The following is a 25,156-nucleotide window of genomic DNA, read 5'->3' on the forward strand; positions in this document are numbered from 1 at the left end:
GTTTTGGTGCACTGGGGGCGGGGATGCGTTTTGGTGCACTGGGGGCGGGGATGCGTTTTGGTGCACTGGGGGCGGGGATGCGTTTTGGTGCTTTGGGGGCGGGTATGCGTTTTGGTGCACTGGGGGCGGGTATGCGTTTTGGTGCACTGGGGGCGGGTATGCGTTTTGGTGCACTGGGGGCGGGGATGCGTTTTGGTGCACTGGGGGCGGGGATGTGTTTTCGTGCACTGGGACGGGGATGTGTTTTCATGCACTAGGGGCAGGGATGTATTTTGGTGCACTGGGGCGGAGATGCGTTTTGGTGCACTGGGGGCGGGGATGCGTTTTGGTGCACTAAGTGGGCGGGGATGCGTTTTGGTGCACTGGGGGCGGGGATGTGTTTTCGTGCACTGGGACGGGGATGTGTTTTCATGCACTAGGGGCAGGGATGTATTTTGGTGCACTGGGGTGGAGATGCGTTTTGTTGCACTGAGGATAGTAGTCCCACCCCAATGCATCAAGACACCTAAATATAATAAGGATTAAGCTGCTAATTGCATGAAAAAAGGGCAGAGGATCAAGGTTAGAAACTTTGGACTAATACACACTAAAAATTACACATAAAATTACGTCCATACATGGACAATGTTCTGTGGACTGGATCTTTGGAGCTCCCAGTGTACTGACAGCCGCACGGCTGTGTCAGTACACTAGTGCAAACTTTCAAAAAGTATCAGAGCTCCCAAAATCATAATCAATCCTGATGCTGGGAGCTCCAAAGGTCCATGTGTACTGACAGAATTCTACGGACGTGTGCATTAGCCCTAACACCTTCAGCCCCCCGTGCACTATAGGAACATATCAGCAGCTTAGATGCTTGTAACCTGCTGAGACTATACTATTGAGACTATATTGCCTCTGCCATGAAAATCATAATCATAAAAACCATCGGATATGTAAAGCAGCGTAGAGGGAAGATGAGAACTGCGTGACACCTTTTATCCACGTACACCCTAACCCTTGCTCCTTGCAATATCACATATGGTTTGGAGGGATATAGGAATATGGTGAATTAGAAACCAGTATTATGTAATTAATAAAATCTGCCCTCATATAATGAAGTTCTACAACAGGGGGGTCACACTGGTGGCCCTCCAGCTGCCGCAAAACTACAATTTCCATCACGCCCGGACAGCCAAAGCTTTATACACAATGAGAATTGTAGTTTTGTAACAGCTGGAGGGCTGTTCACTTGACCCCTGTGTTTTACCACTTACATTATTGGTTTACATGACTTTAGACACTTGACAAGTGGGTGTAGCTAGTCTTAGTGGGTGTGGCTGTCCTAGTCTTACCTATCTGATCCTGTGACTTTTAATGACAAGAATAGAAAAGCATTCATCACTATTCTTGCTGACAAATCGTTGACAGAGAGACCCTAGACTGAACCCCAGTGTAAACCATTATAAGGGGGGGGGGGGGGTCATTGACTGCAGTTCAGGTCAGTCACAGAACAGGTCCAGCGCAGTGTGAACAGTTTCCAGTGTAAACAGAAGAGTCTCCACATCTGTGTTACTTACAGGAGGTTTCCAGAGTTAAACCCTCAGATCTCTGACAGAAGATTGACAACAAGAGTCGCATCATATCAGTGTGTAGAACCAGTTAGGCGACACTGCGGTGCCGGAAGTCACATTGCCCATTGACACATGTGTCTGTCAGCGACTGCATTGTAAAAGGTCAGCTCCGGGCTATGGAGAGTATTGCACTGCATAGGATCTTCAGGTTCCTCTTTGTTCTATAGAATGTGGAAGCTGATGTTCATGATGACATGAGAGCTGACCAGAGAGTAGAAGTATTTGTATCTCAATGACTACGCTGTGGTTGGATCCTTACAGGTTATAGAGAAGTAATAGAGGTTGTCTGATAGATGTAGCTGCACAAAGTAATAAAGCGACTTGGCGTAGCAAGTGATTTACTGTATAATGGTGGTCGTGTAATATTATGCCTAGTCAGGTCTTAGCAAATCCACAATGACAAGTGACAACAAGTTTCCAAATGGCCGTGCCGGAGTGAAGGCCGCCCGACCCCCCGCTAGAGCCCCGGATACTTACCCCATTTCGCCAAGTGCCTTTCCTGGAGCCGGGACGGAGATATCCCCTTCTGAAGCCCGGCGCCCATAGAGAATGACGGCTCCATTCATGTTCATTCTATGCTCCCCAAATGGAAATACAATGTAGAAAAGAAAGGAAAAAGAAATTGGGGCAATAGTGCGATGAATAAAAACACTTAAAAAAAAGAATGTAGAGACACCCTCTCTGGTGGTGGTGGTGAGGGGGGGGTGAAAACAATGTTGTGAGCAAGATAATCCCTTATAGACAGACCAGATATACAGTAATACTATAGGAAAGTCACATCCCCGCTAATATGATTACACACTGTAATACACAGGTACATAATATATGATATATATGCAAAAACATCAATGTGACTAACAGATCCAATACAACGTGGATAGTATGTCCACCCCAGGACATGAGTGTGCTGACAAGACTCCAGACATATGGCTACACCTCTGTGGCTTTGTACTCCTATACACAGGTACATAGCGGTAGCCATACACGCGGAGTATAATACAATTCTGTGCCCAAATCATCCCAATAGTACCGATCATCCACTTAGTGTCGTCGTTCATTGATGAAATTGCCCATTGAGCCCAGAAGCCATGTTTGTAGTATAAGAGAATTCCTTTGCTTCAGTATTATGTCGCCATTTTCTGAACAATCCCTTATATTCATCAATGTAGATGGACGGGCTTTGATCAGTCTTGTGCTAAGAACAGTATGAAAGTGTCCGGACTTTTCTCTTTTATTGTCATCATTATTACGGCAATTAATATAATGAGAACGTGTAAGCGGTTATATTAGACATTACACATTACAAGGAGATCTACTGTACGCCGCTCGTGCAGTTTACTTGCTGTCATTTGCTTTGTAGTATAATATAGTTACGTAACCGGCATGAATAATATAGCTGTGAGTGATTAAAGGGGACCTCTTACACTGTATAAACCTTGCACAGTCACTTATAGCTGAGAGAGTCATTAAAGGGGACCCTGTTATATGAACCCTCCGCAGTCACTTATAGCTGAGTCATTAAAGGGGACCTCTTACACTATATATTAACCATCCCCAGTCACTTATAGCTCTTGGGCATGTTATTTGGACGCTGTGCTGTAACCCGGGGAGCCTGGTGGTGTTAGCTAGGGCAGGATGGTAGCGTATCACTCAGGCACTTGTTACGGTGGCCAGGAGTACTCGCTGATGTATACTTGCATATACCTCCACCTTCCGCCTATTGCTGTCCATGGGCACCGAGTGACACAGATCCAGGAATGCAGGCCCCACCTAGTGGGTAAAGCTAGCTGTCAGGGGGACCCCTAAGGAAACTAGCGTGTTGCAGCAGAGTGGTAGTTCACCAAAAAATGTTTATTTCAAATCAACTGGTCCCAGAAAGTGCCAGAGATTTGTAATTTACTTCTATTAAAAGATCTCAAGTCTTCCAGTACTTATCAGCTGCTGTATGTCCTGAGTAAATGGTATTCTTTTCAGTCTGGAGAGCAGGAACTGTTTTCTATGGGGATTTGCTGCTGCTCTGGACAGTTCCTGACATGGACAGAGGTGGCAGCAAAGAGCACTGTGTCAGACTGGCAGACTTGAGATTTTGTATTAGTAGTAGAGTAGAAAATCCCTGGCACTTGCTGGGACCAAATGATTTGAAATATTTTTTTTTTTTTTTTTGGGGGGGGGGGTGAACTACCCCTTTAAGTTAACGTACCCAACTGCTGATGTTATCTCCTGTGTAGTTATTAGGGTTTGAAGTAGTGGGTAGCTGCCTAGTGTGGATAGGGTTTCCTGTTTTTCCCACCCTCACCTCATGGCTCACTAGTGGGACATGGCTAGGATTGGTGTGGCTGTAGAAATAGGATAATCCAAAGCAGCAGCACCGGCTCCGTCCAGTATCAATCCAACAGGGGGAAAAACATGAATTATATTCACTTTCTACTATGCGTAGTAGGATGTGAATAAGTCATGTTTTTTTCCCCCTGAAGTGCTGTCTCCATTATCGTTGTTGAAGAAATAGGATAGTCTTTGATAGATATAGTGCCACGAATGGGTCCTGGCTCCCAGGCCAGGCCCTGGATACAGTACTTCAGCAGGAACTCTTGTGTATACTCTCTCTATCTGACTCATCAACTGCCCCCAAACTAGCTCCTCCCCCACTTTATATACCATTCAGGGGGCTCTCTGATTGGGCGGGAATGTACTAGAAAGCACTCAGCTCTTGCTTCTGATAGGTTAGGAAATAGAGGAGGGACAAGTGTGAGGTACCCAGCTCAGGGACTGGCTCTCAGTCATGATCTCATACAGTGGAAATACGTGAAGAAACACACGTTCCCATTTAACCCTTTAGTTACTTTTCCCTTCAGCTGTGCTAAGTGGAAAAAAAGGAAACAGTGATACTTAGTGATGGGAGTGCACAGTACAAGCCTTCAGCCCAGCGCATAGACCGACCATAGTACCGACCTATAAACACGCAGTGGAACATCTGCACTTGGCACTATTGTTTTACACTATGAACCCCATACACTGTATACACCGAACCCACCACTTGCTCACAACACCATCTGCAATGCTTTTATATGTAATTTGTACAGGTGACATCTTTATTTCCTCCATATCTGCGGAGTGCTGCAAGATGGTCATTATTAGGAGCCTGGCCAGGGGTTGCCAGGCAACCAATCTGCAAAGATGGATAGCATATGGTTGGTAATCCATATGGCCGCCCATATTTTTCAAGCTACAGGGACTTTTATGGGCACCTCTGATATAAGAACAGATCCTATATTTTGATAGATCTGAAATAAATATGGATGTGAGCATGGGAATTCACTAGAACAGGAAGTTTTCTGGGCATGCTCTATGACCTGTGCAGCAGGTGTGAATGGTGTCTATACCGGTATCACCTTTCACTCTCTGAGATGATTCGGAGGAGACTGCTAGAATGTGATCCATACAGAACAGGAAGTCTCAGTTTAATATTTGACCTAGTGGCCAGAATGAGAACTGCAAGATTTGAGGATTATTATTTATTTAGTATAGATGGGAAAATGAAACATGAGAAAAACATCACTAAAATACTTAAAAAATATGTTAACTTGACTTTTATATTGTGATTTTCTGATGACACATTCCGTTTAAGGAATATTCGTTTTGGGTCTGCAGTTTTCTCATATCAGATGAGACCTGCCGCCATAGCTATATGATATTGCAGACTGGCTGATGCCATGAACACTTTCTTACCATGGCTGAGAAAAGCTTTTATAATGCAGATGATCAGCTGACTGGTGGTTATGTGTATATATGTTTACAGTCAGAAGTTTCCATACCAACCCCGGCCTAGAATAAGTGTGAAGCTTCTGTAGACCAGCCGCCCCGGTGACTGTGGAGTCATCCGCATGTGATATCGGTGATTATCTGCAGATAATGCCTGATGGGCGTTCCCTGGCACAGACTGCACATTAAGTACAATGAGTTTTTTATTTGTCGTCCTGTAAGTCTGTAGAGATGACATCTGTATGTAACTCAGTGTACGCTATAATTTCCCGCTGTGATCACTGATATCGGTGTAATAATGACACCAGCTGCTAAAACCAATTGTATATAGGCAAAACTGTGACATCATTTACTATAGTTTTATGACAGCAAAAAGAGTGTAAAAGATGTCATCAGGCTGTATATAGATTTTCTTATAAAGGACGATCCCTTCTGTACAGACAACTACCCCTGAGATCGGCTGCTGTCACCGCTGGAAGGTTAGGCTAAAGAAAACCTTCCTGCTGCTGTGTCTAACTGAAGGGGAGGAGTTTCTAACAGAAGGGGAGGAGCATCTAACAGAAGGGGAGGGTCATCTCACAGAAAGGGAGGAGCATCTAACAGAAAGGGAGGGTCATCTAACAGAAAGGGAGAAGCATCTAACAGAAGGGGAGGGTCATCTCACAGAAAGGGAGGAGGATCTAACAGAAGGGGAGGGTCATCTCACAGAAAGGGAGGAGCATCTAACAGAAGGGGAGGGTCATCTAACAGAAAGGGAGGAGCATCTAACAGAAAGGGAGGAGCATCTAACAGAAGGGGAGGGTCATCTAACAGAAGGGGAGGGTCATCTAACAGAAGGGGAGGGTCATCTAACAGAAAGGGAGGAGCATCTAACAGAAAGGGAGGAGCATCTAACAGAAGGGGAGGGTCATCTAACAGAAAGGGAGGAGCATCTAACAGAAAGGGAGGAGCATCTAACAGAAGGGGAGGGTCATCTAACAGAAAGGGAGGAGCATCTAACAGAAGGGGAGGAGCATTTAACAGAAGGGGAGGGTCATCTAACAGAGGGAGGAGCATCTAACAGAAGGGGAGGGTCATCTAACTGAAGGGTAGGAGTTTCTAACAGAAGGGGAAGGTCATCTAACAGAGGGAGGAGCATCTAACAGAAGGGAAGGGTAATCTAACAGAAGGGGAGGGTCATCTAACAGAGGGAGGAGCATCTAACAGAAGGGAAGGGTAATCTAACAGAAGGGGAGGGTCATCTAACAGAGGGAGGAGCATCTAACAGAAGGGAAGGGTAATCTAACAGAAGGGGAAGGTCATCTAACAGAGGGAGGAGCATCTAACAGAAGGGAAGGGTAATCTAACAGAAGGGGAGGGTCATCTAACAGAAGGGGAGGGTCATCTAACAGAAGGGGAGGGTCATCTAACAGAAAGGGAGGAGCATCTAACAGAAGGGGAGGGTCATCTAACAGAAAGGGAGGAGCATCTAACAGAAGGGAAGGGTCATCTAACAGAAGGGGAGGGTCATCTAACAGAAAGGGAGGAGCATCTAACAGAAGGGGAGGGTCATCTAACAGAAAGGGAGGAGCATCTAACAGAAGGGGAGGGTCATCTAACAGAAGGGAATCTAACAGAACGTGGGAATGTCTAAAAGAAGGGGAGGGATGTCAAACAGACAGGGAGACACATCAGGCCAATCACGAGCAATCCTTGTGTGTCTTGCACCCTTCACCAGTGTTCTTACATACGTTAGTCTTCTGGTTTCCTGGACTTCCGGCTTGTTCTCCCTAACTCTTGCTTGTGGTTTGTGGTTTTCTTCTGCACTCTCTCTTGTTGAGCCCGGGCCAGCTTTGATATCATATTGGTTTTTGATACTGTCCTTGTTCTTGCTCTCTTGTTTTTGATTCTCTGGCTTTTCTTTGACTATTTTTTGTTTTCTGATCTTTGGCTTATCCGTTAAATGATTGGATTTTAACTCGGAATGTCGACATTTGTTTCTTCCCTAATGGGCTGTGCACCCAGTGAGAGTGGAAAACATCACCCAGCTGGGGGCGTCTGCTTAGTAGGCAGAGACTGTAGGCTGGATTTAGTTCAGGGCTCACCATTTTCCATGGACGTGACAACAGGCTCTGTATATAAGCTGCAATGTAGGAGATCGGCACTCGATTGCAGCATGGCTTGGGCTGAATACCCGTACATGCCTGGCATTCAAATAAACGTCAAGCCATGCAATACTTGAACAGCCCTGGTCTGCTAGAGCAGGTTATCAGCTGTCATAACTGAAATGTCAAGCTGGATTTCTTTTCAGAAGAAATGAAGCATCACACGTGCCTAATAAAATGAATGTAATGCACTGATGCATTGGTTCCTCCAGAGGAGGAGAGCTGTTCTCGCTCATAGGTGGGGGAGAGAGGAACAAGCAGAGTAGGACGTACTAAGGATGTCTTGCTGATGCAAACACTTTAAATTGTAGGTACAATTTTCAATTTGGAAATAGAATATACAGATACAGATGGGCTACTTCTTTCAGTGCTGTAAATCGGACTTCTATATAACAGAAGGTGCCAGATTTTAGCTGCGTCCAAATTTGTTCCCAAATCTCCAATTTAAATTAGGATATAAATAATATATAATCATCCCCTGCAATATGAAGCCTTAATTATTTAGTTATTGATGGCATTGCACCAGTCAACCTACCCACGGGCAATCCAGGAATTGCGTCTCTATATGCAGATTACCGAACGCTCCACAATCCTAAGCACTCGAGTATTATCCCACGTATGCTGGGGTACAATTTTAGGAAAATGATCCACTTGTTTGAACCAGAAACCAGTGGTCTCCAGGATAAAAGTATTATAAAAGATTATTTCACTATTATTGCACATTGCAGCAACTGTTTTATTAAAGGGTAAACTCTATTGTAAAGCCTAGGGAAGTCCTGATATAAGAAGCAAGGCCAAGAATAGTCCTGGAGACAAGGAATAGTCTGCGGAATAGAAGCGGCGGCAGCAGACTGCCACTATCCTCTATGGGCTGCCCGGACAATTAACGGTCGACCCCTTCCCCCTCCGTGGCCCCTCCCGCACTCACCCGCTCACTGCAGCCATGTGTAATAGCAGCGGCAGCGAGCGGGGAACAAGGAGCAAACATGCACTGACAGCGCTCTTTTGCTCCTCTCAGTCGGCATGTGGAATATGGGCTTTAGTGATCGCCAATCTGCTAGATTCGCACTCGCTTACTGAGCCCATACACAGCTCGATAATTGTGCAGCAAGGGCCGTGTGTGTGTGTATATATATATATATATATATATATATATATATATATATATATATATATAATATATATATAGTTATTTATGTCCAAGCATTGCTTTTTTAATGAAAAAAAATAAAGTTCATACTTACCTATGCTCCCCTAGTGTCCTGCAGCCTCTCCCCACTGGCGCCTCTGGCCTGGTCTCTTCAGTGACAGGCTGCTCAGCCAATCACTGACAGAGACAGGACACTGAACAGACTGAAGTGACCAGACCAGAAGCGCCAGCAGTGAGTGAGGAAAGGCTGCAAGACACTAGGGGAGCATAGGTAAGTCCGAACTTTATCATTTTTACAGTGTCATCAACTGTGATTGTTTAGCAGGTTTAAACGACAACGATCAGCTGATGATCAGCTTCTTGGCTGATCATTGTCTTTATTACATGGAGTGATAATCTGCCAAATCGGTCCAATAAGTTCCGACACTGACGGTGCAACCATCGGGGTGACTCATCCTTTGTCTAAATAGAGAGCTGGGTTTAAATTGGTGTAAAGGATGGCGCTGAAGCATTATCTGTGACATACACCGAATCATCTGTGGGAAATCCATGTTGTCCCCATCCTACAAATAATCAAAATTATTATTTTTTTCATTCTGATTAAAAAATTAAAAACCTCTATAACACAAAAGAGCAGAGTACATAAAAAATTCTGTATATTGCCCTGTGCTGAAAAACCTCAATTAATTTTAATGCCACCCAGTAACACACATAATAAAATATAATTACCACAGTGTGGAAATATTTATCGCTGGCATAAGCTACCTCTCCTATAATTGATTTTATATAGCGGTCTAATTAAAGTGGGACGATATCGAGACGGGGAAAGCTGTTAATACGGAGTGATAGAAACGCTGAGGTCCCGTTATAATTAGAAAGATTAAGGAACATTTACCGATGCTGTAGTAAGGTGCGATATCATCCATGATGGTGGATCTCTGGCTGATTTAGGATGCTGGATTGTAGTGATATAGCGATAATCTATATACTGGTGACCCAAATGAAGGCCACAAACCTTACATGACCTGCAAATACAGAAGTAACTTCAGTTCTATGGAGCCATAAGCTATATAGGAATTGTATATACCTAGTGTATCAGGCTTCAGGGGAATACAGAGGTTCTTTCATTGAAATGTGACCGTCTGATCTGATATTAGCCAGCTACTCTCTCCTGTGAGCTCTGTTGCTAACAGATAATTACCCCATAATGTACATTGTCGCACAAAGGACCATATGGCGGCAAAGCAGAATCAGTGTGGTTATGCAATAGTTTCATATTTCAGGGCTATTCTCCCCCAGGAGCAATGCAATGTCTAAGTCTGACAGAATAGGCTGCATGTCGCCTTATGAAACTGAGACTGAAGTGGCATATGGAGATACAGACAGAGCACTTCTTCAGGCACCGTGTCATAAAGCCATCATAAGGACACCTGCATAAGGTCCATAGGCCCCCATGTGCCGGGTGATCCCACCATGTGTCAGAACAGGCCAGTCATCGGATGTCTATGAGAGGGGGGCTTCCTATTGCTACCCTGGAGGGTTGGGTATGTTGGATCTAAGAAGCCTCGTCCCCCGTCTCGGTTGTTGTAGGGGCCTAGAACCTGTGCTCATTCCCTCTCCAAACAGCGAAAGAAAAAAAAAAATAACATAACAGTATTGTCCATCCTAACACTGTGCTCCAGCGGTGAAGTCATAGGGGACTGCAGTGACCGTGAGTGTGACCAGGCCCCAAGCCGGCTCTGGCTCTCTCCCTAATGACTGGGCAGATTACTCTGGAATTCTTCTACACGATCAGGGGGACCCAAGCTGAACTTCTGCACCAGAATCCATTAACTGGGCTCAGAAAGTTATATAGATTTGTATAGACTTCTATTTAAAAATCTCCAGTCTTCCAGTACTTATCAGCTGCTGTATGTCCTGCAGGAAGTGGTGTTTTCTCTCCAGTCTGACACAGTGCTCTCTGCTGCCACCTCTGTCCATGTCAGGAACTGTCCAGAGCAGGAGAGTTTTTCTGTTTCAATATATTTATTAGGTTTTAACAAACTTTTCCAAATAAAAACAGTTGTACAACTTAGAACTGCACAACATTTCCAACAAACATACATAATTTCCAAACAATTATATATACATTTCAACAAGAAGAGTATTATAGTAGACAAGGATCTGATTATACATCAGGAAACCATCAATAGTCATAATCCTTGTTTAACAAAATAGAACATGTTAAGGTGAAAAATAGGAGCTTGTTTTCTATGGGGATTTGCTGCTGCTCTGGACAGTTCCTGACATAGACAGAGGTGGCAGCAGAGAGCACTGTGTCAGACTGGAGAGAATACACCACTTCCTGCAGGACATACAGCAGTTGATAAGTACTGGAAGACTGGAGATTTAAATTGAAGTAAAAATAAATGACAAATTTATATAACTTTCTGATGCCAGTTGATTTGAAAGAACCAAAAAATTGCTGGAGTTCCCCTTTCACCTGCAGCTTTGGCCCAGATACATATTACTGCACCATTAGTATTATCAATAGTCTTTGATACCAGGTGGACTATTACTATGGCATATATGTGTCCTTGCTTGAGTGCAGTTCACACTCACATTGCAGCTTTCACTCATCAGATAAGAGACCCTAGCTGCCATGTCTGCTGCTGACTGTCATCCTCAGGGGTTCAGAGCCCACCACATGTTAATATTACAGTAATCCTAAAGGTGGAATTAGGTACCAGTATTTTTTGTTACTTATTTTTAAGCCTTCCTGGTTGTGTATCTATGTACTAATGTTCGGCATATTAGCATACTCTCATCCCAGCCTTCTCTCTATGAAGCTATATATAGACGTTAGGCAGTAAAGCTTTGTATAAAAGCATTTTTCCTGCATATTTTGTTGCTGTTGCTATGACAGTCGGCTCTGGTAGAGGTTGTGCTGTGAATGCTGTAATAGTCATAGCCCAGATGCTTTGTTTCTTTATGAAGTTTATAAGACGTAGATTAGCCATGGTTGTCCCATCTGTGAGGACCCTTTCAGGCCTGTATACCAAGGCTCTGTCTTCTGTCCCCATGTCATAAAATGACAAACTAGTCCATACTATCCTTTGCTCCCAGCATGCTTTAGTGAGTCCTGGGTGGACCAGGGAAAGCGTCACCTATATTTTCTCTTAATGATTAGAGTCAGATACTAAAACTTGTTCTATTATTCTAATCTGTTTCTATTTTCTGACTAATTTTTTTATTATACGTTTGGTACATTGTTAAGGAGGCGGCCATCTTGCCTGAGCTGTTTTTAACAGCATTTAGTGACATGCTTTACAGCCTGGCTCATGGACATAGTGGACAATAGACAGACTCTGTCCCCTTGAGATGAATGTGAGACATTACTGAGCGCGCTCTGTGACCTGTGAAGAGGTCATTCCACAGGGAGCTGCTATTGTCTCTATCTACTGGTGTCACATGACACTGCAATGCTGTACAGATCACTTCACAGCAGCCTCCTCTTATCACCACAGACACAACAGGAAGTCTCAGCTTAGTTTTATCCCCAGTGGCGAGAATGAGAACTGCAAGATCTCAGGATTATTTTATAATATAGAGATAGGAATATGGGAAATTAGAAAAAAATGTCACCAAAAATTCTTAAAAAAATCTGTATAACATAAAACCATGATTTTTACAATAAGTCATTTTCTAATGACACTGTCCCTTTGCCGATTTGCCTGTTGTCTTTCTTTGTCTCTTTTTTTTATCTATGGTTTATTGTTATGTCTGATCATTTGTGCTGCCACTGGCCATCGTGTTTCATCTGGGCGCTCCAATTTCCTCTGATACCCGTACAAACATAATGACCAGTATACTGGTTGCCTATGAGGTCGGCCCCCATGACGTGAATGTTGACAATCTATGTGCGGTGCTGCAGCATATAAGCAGCTTATCCCTATGCATTACCAGGAAATCGCTCTTGCAAACACGGAAATAACATACAAATGGCAACGCATTAGGACTCAGCGCTCGGTGGAAATCAGAGATCTGGTCCTCCGGGACCTCATGACTAGTTATATGCAAAGGTGAACTCGTATTGGTGAACCTGAAAAGGATAGACAGTTTATCAGGAAGGGAAGGAACACATTTTATATAGAGAAGAGATAGAAAACCTTCAGCCCTCCAGCTGCTGCAAAACTACAATTCCCATCATGCCTGAGGAGCCAGAGCTAAAGCACAGGGATGATGGGAGTTGTAGTTATGCAGCAGCTGGAGGGCGGCAGCTTCCCCATCCCTGATACAGAGATATACAGAATATGGCAGGGATGGGCAGAGTTAATATAATTTTCCCTTCCCCACGGCCGGTAACATTACATGTACAGAGAAATAAGGAGCTCCGCAAGGATTTGTCCTTCCATACTGGATGTAGGTGTGAGTGTGATAAATGACCACTGTCTTACCTCACACCCTGCTCTGCAGAGAACCTCATATTCTCTGATAGGGTAAGACAGAAGATTCAGAAAAGAACTGGCAGAAAATGGGTGGTGGGCTGACTGGTAAGGAAGGCAAGACGAATGACGGAGGGTGGGATTGTAAATGAATGACGGAGAGCGGGATTGTAAATGAATGACGGAGGGTGGGATTGTAAATGAATGACGGAGAGTGGGATTGTAAATGAATGACGGAGGGCGGGATTGTAAATGAATGACGGAGGGTGGGATTGTAGATGATGAAAAATGACAGAGAATGAGAGGAAGGACGGTGGGGAAGCAGAGATAACGGATGGGGGAGGGGGTGGAGATAATGGATAGGGAGGCGGTGGGGGGGGGAAAGATGATGGATGGTGGGGAGGTGGTGGGGGGCAGAAATAACAGATAGGGAGAGGGTGATAGGGGTAGAAATAACGGATGGGGAGAGAGTGATGGGGCAGAGATAACTGGTCGGGAGAGGGTGGTGGGGGCAGAGATAACGGATGGTGGAGAGGGTGGTGGGGGCAGAGATAACGGATGGTGGAGAGGGTGGCGGGGGCAGAGATAACGGATGGTGGAGAGGGTGGTGGGGGCAGAGATAACGGATGGTGGAGAGGGTGGTGGGGGCATAGATAACAGATGGTGGAGAGGGTGGTGGGGGCAGAGATAACGGATGTTGGAGAGGGTGATGGGGGCAGAGATAACGGATGTTGGAGAGGGTGGTGGGGGCAGAGATAACGAATGGGGAGAGGGTGGTGGGGGCAGAGATAACGGATGTTGGAGAGGGTGATGGGGGCCAGAGATAGCGGATGGTGGAGAGGGTGGTGGGGGCCAGAGATAGCGGATGGTGGAGAGGGTGGTGGGGGGAGAGATAACGGATAGTGGAGAGGGTGGTGGGGGCAGAGATAACGGATAGTGGAGAGGGTGGTGGGGGCAGAGATAACGGATGTTGGAGAGGGTGGTGGGGGCCAGAGATAACGGATGTTGGAGAGGGTGGTGGGGGCCAGAGATAGCGGATGGTGGAGAGGGTGGTGGGGGCCAGAGATAACGGATGGTGGAGAGGGTGGTGGGGGCAGAGATAACGGATGGTGGAGAGGGTGGTGGGGGGATTACAGACTGTAATGTACATACAAGAGGTGTCAGGCATCTCAGCCTGTGACGCTGGCTCTGACTGCAGCATTAATAAGGATGGGTAAGCAGGGTGGGGGGTGAATCTTGTTCTCTCACACCCCCAGCCAGCCATGCAGAGACATCTGTGTGGGTGTACTAAAGATATTTCTTCTGTGCCAATCCGGGCTAAAAGACAGCAGTGAGCGAGGCAAGAAAATACTGATGAAAAGAAGGAACGATGTTTCCTTATTCACTAAAAGCAGAAGACAAGATAGTGACAGAAAAACGGGATTATATAGTGATTCCCTCGTAGGGATCCCCTGACTGTAGATTATCAGGACGGGATCAGACAGTGCTGGGATCTATATAATATCCAGTGATCTCCTGACGGTAGATTATCAGGATCAGACAGTGCTGGGATCTATATAATATCCAGTGATCTCCTGACTGTAGATTATCAGGATCAGACAGTGCTGGGATCTATATAATATCCAGTGATCTCCTGACTGTAGATTATCAGGATCAGACAGTGCTGGGATCTATACAATATCCAGTGATCTCCTGACTGTAGATTATCAGGATCAGACAGTGCTGGGATCTCTATAATATCCAGTGATCTCCTGACTGTAGATTATCAGGACGCGATCTGACAGTGCTGGGATCTCTATAATATCCAGTGATCTCCTGACTGTAGATTATCAGGACGGGATCTGACAGTGCTGGGATCTCTATAATATCCAGTGATCTCCTAAATGTAGATTATCAGGACAGGATCAGACAGTGCTGGGATCTATATAATATCCAGTGATCTCCTGACTGTAGATTATCAGGACAGGATCAGACAGTGCTGGGATCTATATAATATCCAGTGATCTCCTGACTGTAGATTATCAGTACTGGGTTTTTATATATAATGTGACAGTGAGATTGCTCCTTCTAGGAGTTCCTTCTTTTGTGGTGACATCTGTTACAAGACAAGGAGTGTACATGTGTGTGGTTACAGACAGTCAGAAAGAGAAGGATGAGAACAACACTGGGAATGTGATGGAGGTGAGTATTCAATGAAGTCCTGGCTCACACAGGTGGCTTTGTGACTGGCACTGGGGGACACAATGTGACTGGCACTGGGGGACACAATGTGACTGGCACTGGGGGACACAATGTGACTGGCACTGGGGGACACAATGTGTCTGGCACTATATTTGGGGTCACACTGTGTCTGGCACTATATTTGGGGTCACACTGTGTCTGGCAGTATATTTGGGGTCACACTGTGTCAGGCACTATGTTTGGGGGCACACTGTTGTGGTTATCATTGGATGGCTAATACTACATGGGGGCACACTGTGTCTGGCACTATATTTGGGGTCACACTGTGTCTGGCACTATATTTTGGGGCACACTGTGACCATCACTATATTTGGGGTCACACTGTGTCTGGCACTATATTTTGGGGCACACTGTGACCATCACTATATTTGGGGTCACACTGTGTCAGGCACTATATTTGGGATCACACTGTGTCTGGCAGTATATTTGGGGTCACACTGTGTCAGGCACTATGTTTGGGGGCACACTGTTGTGGTTATCATTGGATGGCTAATACTACATGGGGGCACACTGTGTCTGGCACTATATTTGGGGTCACACTGTTTGAAGGAGCAGACTATGGTTACCAATAAGAAGAAAATCATATGGTGTGGTCAGCGCCCAGCCAATATACAGGTACTTCTTATATAGTAAATGTTGAGCACGAAGGCACAGCCCCTGGATACCGGGGTGATCACAAGAGTAAAGACCAAAGTCCCTCAGCTCTTAAGAACTGAAGGACTTTGGTCTTTTCTCTTACGGTTACCATTGTATAGCTAACACTATATGGGGGCACACTGTGACTGACACTGTACTGAGGGCACTGTGTGTAAGGCTGGCACGCTGTGGAGGGGTACTATAGCTGTAGCTTGCACTTCATTGGGGAATGGTAATTTTAGCACATAATATTTTTTTTTAATGAAGTTCTACAGCAGCTGAGGAATATTATTCAGCTTTGTATACATTATTTAGGATATTAATGGCTTAAAGTCCGTCGAAAGTTTTTATTTAAGTATTGTATTGCTCCCCAAACATTATACAAATCCCCAATATACACTTATTACAGGAAATGCTTATAAAGCGCTTTTTTCCCTGCACTTACTACTGCGTCAAGGCTTCACTTCCTGGATAACATGGAGATGTCATTCCATGGATAACATGGTGATGTCACTTCCTAGATAACACGGTGATGTCACTTCCTAGATAACACGGTGATGTCACTTCCTGGGTAACATGGTGATGTCACTTCCTGGATAACATGGTGATGTCACTTCCTGGATAACACGGCGATGCCACTTCCTGGATAACACAGTGATGTCACTTCCTGGATAACACGGTGATGTCACTTCCTGGATAACATGGTGATGTCACTTCCTGGATAGCATGGCGATGTCACTTCCTGGATAACATGGTGATGTCACTTCCTGGATAAACATGGTGATGTCACTTCCTGGATAACATAGTGATGTCACTTCCTGGATAACATGGTGATGCCACTTCCTGGATAGCATGGTGATGTCACTTCCTGGATAGCATGGAGATGTCACGACCCGACTCCCAGAGCTGTGCGGGCTGTGGTTCCCGGAGAGGGTGATGGAGGGGGACACTGAGGGACACAGGGCATTGGAGGGACACTGAGCATCCCCCTGCCATCATCCTCTCCAGCAGCCACAGCCCGCACAGCTCTGGGAGTCGTGACATCACCATGTTATCCAGGAAGTGACATCACCATGTTATCCAGGAAGGGACATCACCATGTTATATAGGAAGTGACATCACCATGTTATCCAGGAAGTGACATCACCATGGTATCTAGGAAGTGACATCACCATGTTATCTAGGAAGTGAAGCCTTGATGCAGTAGTAAGAGCCGGGGAAAAGGCACTTTATGTGCATTTCCTGTAATAAAGTAATTTGTGTAACTTTTGGGGGACTGTACAATGCTTTAATAAAAATTTTCACTGGATTTCTCCTTTAATGTGAACAAATTTCTATGACCTGTACACAGAACTCAACCTGTGGCCTTATGCTTTAAAGTGATACTGTCTACCCCCCCCCCCCTTAGGGCCCTATTATTTGGGACAATTATCATGCAAATTATCGTTATATCATTTGAATTTAAACAAAAATTGTTTTGTGTAAATGCAGGCAACTTGTAAATGAATCGACCAACTAAAAATCATTCATCGTCCGTGCACTGCAGACACCAAAATCATCGCTAATCGTTTGGTAATTGTTCGCTGTAATTTCACATTCATCCCTAACTTACGACTATCGTTCAGCGTAATACCGTGAACGATTTCAGGTTAACGATAAAAAATCTCATTTGCAATCGTTTATCATTAAAAAACACTTACTCTTACTTCATTTTATCAATGGACAGTGTCACCTAGGCGGGGCTTCCCTGCTGGGGGAGGGCCAAACTGCTGTGAAGCTACGCCTAGGTGACACTGTCCATTAATGAAATAAAGCAATTTTAGAGCAGAAAGAAGACACAGACAAGTTTTATACAGGTATATATCACATGTGCAGCATCTAAGCTTGTGGATGGCGCAGAGGACCGCACATAGAGTAAGGGGGTGACAATATCACTTTAAATTGGTTATAGCACATTATTGTTTTGGTGGCAAAACATCTGCGGTTTTCTATAGGAAGTGTATCTTCTGTCCAGGTACCTCTTATAAACCTCGTATACAGGTGTACATGTAAACTGCATGCAGATACTTCCCATTTTGTACTTAGTTATCCTTCTCTCCTTCCTTGCAGCCGACAACAGTCTGAGGAGTCAAAATGACCACAGAGGTGGGGGCTGAAACTGAACTTAATCCTGGTGCAGATGGGCCTGCCCAGGATGGGGTACACAATCCTGCACTACATCCACCTGACACCCCTCAAACCCCTGCTAACAACGTAGACCGTTCAGGAATCAACGAGAATTCGAGGAGAAACGGAGACGTAAGTGTACATTCTTATCTGACTAGTCTTTTCTCCTGACACTGATGTGAGAGAGCTCCAAGGAGTCTCTCTTCTGTATCTCAGCACTCTGGGATCTTTCCTGTATATCTTTTCAGTTTCTTTAGTTAATACTGACTTTCTGGAAATCTATAGTTCCTGCTATTAACATCCATTTGATTGGGCTTTTATACCAGTATAAAAGGATATATAATAGCACCACACCATGACCGCTACCATTATCACCATACTGTCACTTAATAAAATCCTATGCTATAGTAAGACCAATATCCCCTAATACCATGACCATATACTGGTAGATACCAGTTGTACACAGGCTCTGCAGACTGTACAAGTGATGACAACACACTTATATCTAGTGACTTCTTTTATCAGAGTTGTTCACTTTTCTTTTTGTGGCCCAGGCTAAAACTCTTTTTTGCAGAATTTGCTAGACAAAGATTTAAGGTTCACTGCTCCAGCACATTATTAGATCCCCCTGTACCTCAATTTAGTAGTTAGGTCCCTATGTGTCCCCATAATGTAGTTAGGTCTCCTCTTTGCCGCATATAGTAGTTAGGCCTCTCATATAATAGTTAGGATCCTCTTGGGAAGATAGTGAGTTCTTGAGACTGCAGAAATGCTGCTTGCGGCCACAAGAGTAATTGGCACGGCAGGGAGCTAATGGCTCTTCGCTCGCTGTCGCAGCCCGCTGGGTGCTGATGCCAGCCCTTTCTTGGATAACCCCTTTTATAACAAATAATATAATAATACAAACACTTAAAAACTGGTGTCAAACAATCACAGGTTTTAGTAAATCGGTGGAAACCACCCTTAACAAACTAGAAAATAATGGAATTATTTTGACATTTTTGGTAAATAGCCCCATGACGAGGCTACTGGGAGCAGTGACTCATAGGCAGGCAATGTGATGTTCATGACCACCATTTACAGCTTTAGCTTTCAAACATAATTCATCTTTAGTGTAAAGTCTCACCGCTCCTTTGCCTTCTTTTACTCAGTCTGCTTTGGGCAATGACCTCATTTTGTTTGGACGTTTTTTAGATGGCCATCATTTCACATGCAAATAGTGACCGTTATTTGTGAAATAATGGATGTTGTTAGGTCATTATTTGCCGTGAAAATTATGGCTGTCCATAAAAAGTCTGCCAGATGGCCCAAAGAAGGTGAAGTCTAATTGTGGCCCTAAGGTGTTTTTCTATCTATGTTTTTAGTGAAGATTCTAACAGGATACTTCTTATCATTGTGAACTGTAGAGCGACGAGAGGCTCGATGTATCAGACAGAACGACGCCCTCTCACAATCAGAGATCGCCGCAGAAAACTTCTCGAAAACTCAAGAATGCAGTTTGTAGGGTGACACTCCTGGACTCTTCCCACTATGAGTGTGAAGTGGAGGTAACAAATAAATGCAGTCAGTATAGTGGTAAAGAAGAGTTATAGAAAGTGAATGGGAGAATTGAAATGACTTGTTTACATGTGAGATCAATATTGTGACCGCTCCTTTGTTGGATGGCTTCTTGCAGAAACATTCCAGGGGGCAGGTCCTCTTCGATACAGTATGTGAACACCTCAACTTGCTGGAAAAAGATTACTTTGGTCTTACGTTCTGTGACACGGACAGTCAGAAGGTAATGCTTGTAGAATGTGTGGCTGACAATGGGATCTCATCTAATGTGTGGGTGCATTTGTAATGAGACAAGTTACTCTCCTTTTTGCTCTCCACTATCCATTGCTTTCCATCTTGGATGAAATAATGGAAGAATGACTACTAGGCAGTAAAACACAAAATAGGAGCTCCTGAATTGGCAGGACTACAGCCCAGAGGCAGTATACATACTCTGAAGCTTGTAACACAATTACCCTAATACAGCGGCTGTAGAGGTCTTCTTAATATGATCAATATACCGCTCTCCTGAGATTTCTTATAACTATTTCCACCAAATGGCGTGCTTTCCCAATGACAGGATGCACTTACCATCTGGCCGTTCTGCATTATCATTATGTTCTGCGTTGACCACTGACCTCATATACTTGCTAAGGTTGTTAGTCATCTGTCAGGGCAATGTTCATACTAACAGCTCATTTCCCATTCACTGCTTCACTTTCTCGAAGGAAATGTTTGGTTTAGGCCTTGCTTTTAAGTGCCCTATTAGGGAATTCTGAATTAATAGAGAGGAAGTTTTCAGGACCCTAATCTATTAGACTATGACTATAAAGAGTAGCACTCCTTCAGGGGGACCTGACGTGTCTATGCATTACATTAACAGCTCATCGACTTAAATGAAAAGTATGTAGTACTTCATTTGGCCACCCAACCCTTCGAGCCCAGTAAAAAAAAAATATGCCTGTTAATGTAAAGAACGTAGTAATTTTTAGGGTATGTTCACTCAAAGCTTTTTTTCTGCGTTTTTTATAACGCCTATCGTTTTGAGGCAAAAATGAGGCCATATTTTGAGAATTACGGCCGTAAATAACGATCATGCTTCTTACTTATGAATATGCAAAAATACCATGAAGACACCATTACGTGTTTCTCAATGTCAGTGAGCTAGCCAGATCTTCTACTGGGATGGAACAACCAAGCCAAAGGGGGGTCCAGTCAAGGAAATAACCTTCCAACAAGCCACAGTCTAAATTATGTGACTTGGGAATTACCCGAGCCAGGCATCCATGCACAGACAGCTGTTTCGGGGTATTTTCCCCTCATGAGTGTGGAGCAGGATTCTGGCTAGTGGGAGCGAAGCTGAATAAGTGCATTCAAAGGAATGAAGGTTGACCTTAGGGACGTCAACCAAAACACAGTGGAGACACTATCACATTTCTCAATGTCAGTAAATCGAGGAACAGGGGGCAATGTTCCTAGATTCACCATCATTTCTTTGAATGCTCCTTATTTACATTCATATTTCGCTTCAAAATGATGGCTGTCCAAAAAAGTGGTAAAAAAAAAAAAAAATGTTGTCTGAACATAACCTCAAAGTACTTGAGTAGAGTGAAATAAACAGAACGGTTGTGTATACCCTGTATGTGTCAGCATATTGTTGGGCTGGTTTTCTACCCTAACCCTAATGATGTTGATGGAGATGGGGTTGGGCTTGATGAAAAATCACTGCTTGGCCCCTTTATTTTGGGGAAGTGCTCTGTCTCACTTCTCCCCTCCCCAGAGAGAACACAGGATCACTCAGCCATGTACCTGTGTATAAGTAGGATGGGAGAGATAGCTGATGGCTGAAGAATTATTCAGCTGTCAATTATTGAAGGTGTATGCCAGGTGTGTGCCACCTACTTGTATCAGATGTGTACCTAGCCTAAAGTGATTCCTGCCCGGATAGCCCAATATCACCCTGTGTAATGGGGCTAGTGATCAGCCAATGAATGAGCAAATGTTCATTTGTAGGTAGATTGGGTCATCTTGACCTATCAAAAAATCATTGGCCACACATGTCCCCGTGTAATAAGCACTGTAACCAACACCTATCTACAAGATCGGCAGCTTGAGTCATATATGGCCCTACCTTAGATCTGTCAGGATGGTAAATGCATGGTACAACCATTTGTAACAATAAAAGTGAGAGTACTGTCATATGTGTGCACCGACGCATGTCATGATACCGCTAGCCGTAGCTGCTTGGCATTACTGCTGTGTGATTCGTCTGTACTAACGTTCCCCCTTTGGTTTTACAGAATTGGCTGGATCCCTCCAAGGAAATTAAAAAACAGATCAGAAGTGAGTGTTAAAGCCGACACTTGGCATTGTGGTCGTCTCAATCTCTCTGTCTCTTACCTTATATCTTCTGGTTCTCTCTTTCGTAACGACCATGTGTCATCCATCTATATATTTGTTCCATTTCTTTTATAATCTAGTTTATCGTGTTTGCCTACTAATCTAACCAGCTCTACTTGTCTTTTAAGGTGGTCCCTGGACATTTGGTTTTACGGTGAAGTTTTATCCTCCTGATCCGGCTCAGCTCACAGAAGACATCACCAGGTGAGAGGCATTAACCACTGCGGACTCTGAGGATGTAGCAATGACTATGTAAAAGTAGATAAGCAATTTTTCATTTTAAGGGTGGTCTTTTCAAAAAGAAATTCCATGGCCATAATGAAAGTCTTTTACATGGGATGACTATCGGGGGAAAGGGCTGTCCTATGTAAAAAGGACAGCAATCAGCTGAAGAAAGACACAACACTTATTTGTTGGTTGATCTTTGGGATTGTTAATATCCCCATACACCTTATACTTTTGTCAGCCGTTTATGCTGTTCACGGTGGGTTGGGTGAGTATAAGGTGTATGGGGCTCTCCCAACCACTGACAGATAACGTTAGTGGAGACAGGGTCAGGCATGATGGAAAATCACCATCCAACCGCTTTGTTCTGGGAGAGATAAGCTGCAACTTAACCCTCTCCTACCTTTAGAGAACACAAAATCGCTTGGCCGTGCCAAAGTTCCTGTGTATGGGGAGGACAGGAGGAGAGAGAGCTTGATCATACGGCCGTCAGTTATTGAAGGTGTAAAGGGAACTTTAGCATCACATCTCCCCGTGTAAAGTGATCGACCTCCTGAACAATCGTGGAATCGTTCGGGCTGAAGATTTCACAATGACCAAACTACCAGATATTACAGACAATATAGGGTTTCCAGAGTGTGTAAACCTCTCACCATGCTGTAGGTGTCAGGTACACCAGCTGACTATCATCAAACAACAAATCCAAGATGAGCGATTCCGAGATGATGTAGCTTTATGAATTCCTCATTAAGATTCATGAGTTCTATTTCTCTGTTAAACAGCATATCCAATTGAAGTCAGGTTGCCTAGCAACACCCGGGATTTCTTCTTTATTGACTACACTAAGCACCTGTAGTGTCTAGAAATGTACAGGCTATAGACCATAACATCGCAAACGCTGTGGACATATGTGGAGCTATATTGGGTTAAGGGCTTCAACACAAGTGCCCAAAGATCTACAGAATATGTTGGTATAATATAATAAAGAGCCGGGCAGAGCAAAAACCTGGCTTACAATGGATGGGAACAGTCATTACATAATCCATCAATACTACAGAGATTCAAAATAATAGGTTGTAGAGCCAGGACATGTTCAGTCACATCCTGTGAGGTACCGTCCTTCTCCGAATAAGTAATGGACGTATCGATATACAGTGTGAGGAGTAATGGATATATAGTGTAAGTAATAGATATATGGATATACAGTGTGAGGAGTAATGGATATATAGTGTAAGTAATAGATATATGGATATACAGTGTGAGGAGTAATGGATATATAGTGTAAGTAATAGATATATGGATATACAGTGTGAGGAGTAATGGATATATAGTGTGAGGAGTAATGGATATATAGTGTGAGGAGTAATGGATATATAGTGAGAGGAGTAATGGATATACAGTGTGAGGAGTAATGGATATATAGTGTAAGTAATAGATATATGGATATACAGTGTGAGGAGTAATGGATATATAGTGTAAGTAATGGATATATAGTGTGAGGAGTAATGGATATATAGTGTAAGTAATAGATATATGGATATACAGTGTGAGGAGTAATGGATATATAGTGTAAGTAATAGATATATGGATATACAGTGTGAGGAGTAATGGATATATAGTGTAAGTAATAGATATATGGATATACAGTGTGAGGAGTAATGGATATATAGTGTAAGTAATGGATATATAGTGTGAGGAGTAATGGATATATAGTGTAAGTAATAGATATATGGATATACAGTGTGAGTAATAGATATATAGGGTAAGTAATGGATATACAGTGTGAATAATGGATATATGGATATATAGTGAGAGGAGTAATGGATATATAGTGTGAGTAGTAATGGATATATAGTGTAAGTAATAGATATATGGATATACAGTGTGAGTAATAGATATATAGGGTAAGTAATGGATATACAGTGTGAGGAGTAATGGATATACAGTGTGAATAATGGATATATGGATATACAGTGTGAATAATGGATATATAGTGTAAGTAATGGATATTCAGTGTGAGGAGTAATGGATATACAGTGTTTTTCTCAGGCGACATTATGCTTTGGGACTATGTTGCTAGAATAAATGTGGATAGTGACACAAGGTAACGTGACATGTAGTGAAGCATAGCCGCTGTGCAGCTGTAGGTGTTCTGTGGATGAGGAAGACGCTAGGCCGGGCCACCAGCCTAGATGCACCAGGTGGGGCTGGCAGAGACTTGCAGAAGACTTGCAGTGCTGCAGAATCTGTTGGCGCTATACAAATAAATATTATTATTATTATTATAGAAGAATAGGCGATAATTTGGGATGAGAACTCACGCTGAAAGGTTGCAAAACCGAGCAGGTGAATCTGTAGGGCTGTGGGGCTGTCATCTCCAGGTCACTCAGCTTACACCACTATTCACACTCACACACCTAAGCCAATGGCAGGCAGCTCACAGTCTCCTGTCTCCAGCCATTGCCATCTCAACCAGCAATATTTCTATCTCAAGTAACACAGTTTGGCCCTATTCACATGTCCATGGTTCTGTCAGTAGTTGCAGACCTACAACAACTAAAACATTGGGACAATTGCTTTCAATGGCCCCGATCACACGTCCGCAATCCTTTAATGTAGTGTTCTGGGAAGCATGCAGCACTACTGACGCAGGACGTAGTTGCACTATGGACATATGAATGACCCTTATACTCATAGGGGGAGATTTATTAACAATGTGCGCCTGCTGTCCGCCTGCCATAACCCCAGCTTGCCTGATGGGGGGGGATCGTGGCCTCCTCCCGTACCTAATTTATCAAGGTTTCCACCTGGGAAAAGGCATAAACCAGGCAACCATCTACATCCACCCCAGAGCAGGTGTAG

At 43.9% G+C, this 25,156-nt stretch overlaps 1 protein-coding gene and 1 long non-coding RNA gene across 9 annotated transcripts in view; one reads left to right on the forward strand and one right to left on the reverse strand.

The window, feature by feature from the left end:
* Nucleotides 1-25,156, forward strand: part of EPB41L1 (erythrocyte membrane protein band 4.1 like 1) — a 114,001-nt gene that overhangs the window by 48,217 nt on the left and 40,628 nt on the right. For 6 of the 8 annotated variants that reach the window (XM_069953356.1, XM_069953352.1, XM_069953357.1 and 3 more), the window contains 5 exons: nucleotides 18,077-18,265; nucleotides 19,540-19,680; nucleotides 19,809-19,913; nucleotides 21,970-22,012; nucleotides 22,198-22,273. In XM_069953356.1, coding sequence (XP_069809457.1) covers nucleotides 18,101-18,265; nucleotides 19,540-19,680; nucleotides 19,809-19,913; nucleotides 21,970-22,012; nucleotides 22,198-22,273 — 530 coding nt within the window. In that variant the 5' untranslated portion in view covers nucleotides 18,077-18,100. Of the gene's footprint in view, nucleotides 1-15,161; nucleotides 15,272-18,076; nucleotides 18,266-19,539; nucleotides 19,681-19,808; nucleotides 19,914-21,969; nucleotides 22,013-22,197; nucleotides 22,274-25,156 lie in introns of all 8 variants that reach the window. The other 2 variants (XM_069953354.1, XM_069953355.1) reach the window with 1 other exon arrangement.
* The window catches only part of LOC138772742 (uncharacterized), a 54,363-nt gene continuing 38,199 nt past the window's right edge, over nucleotides 8,993-25,156 (reverse strand). The window contains exons 2-3 of the long non-coding RNA XR_011359816.1: nucleotides 9,562-9,691; nucleotides 8,993-9,229 (exon numbers count right to left, since the gene is read on the reverse strand). This is a non-coding gene — a long non-coding RNA (uncharacterized lncRNA). The remainder of the gene's footprint in view (nucleotides 9,230-9,561; nucleotides 9,692-25,156) is intronic.

The sequence above is a fragment of the Dendropsophus ebraccatus genome, chromosome 14 (genome assembly GCF_027789765.1).
Source record: "Dendropsophus ebraccatus isolate aDenEbr1 chromosome 14, aDenEbr1.pat, whole genome shotgun sequence".
Classification (NCBI taxonomy): Eukaryota; Metazoa; Chordata; class Amphibia; order Anura; family Hylidae; genus Dendropsophus; species Dendropsophus ebraccatus.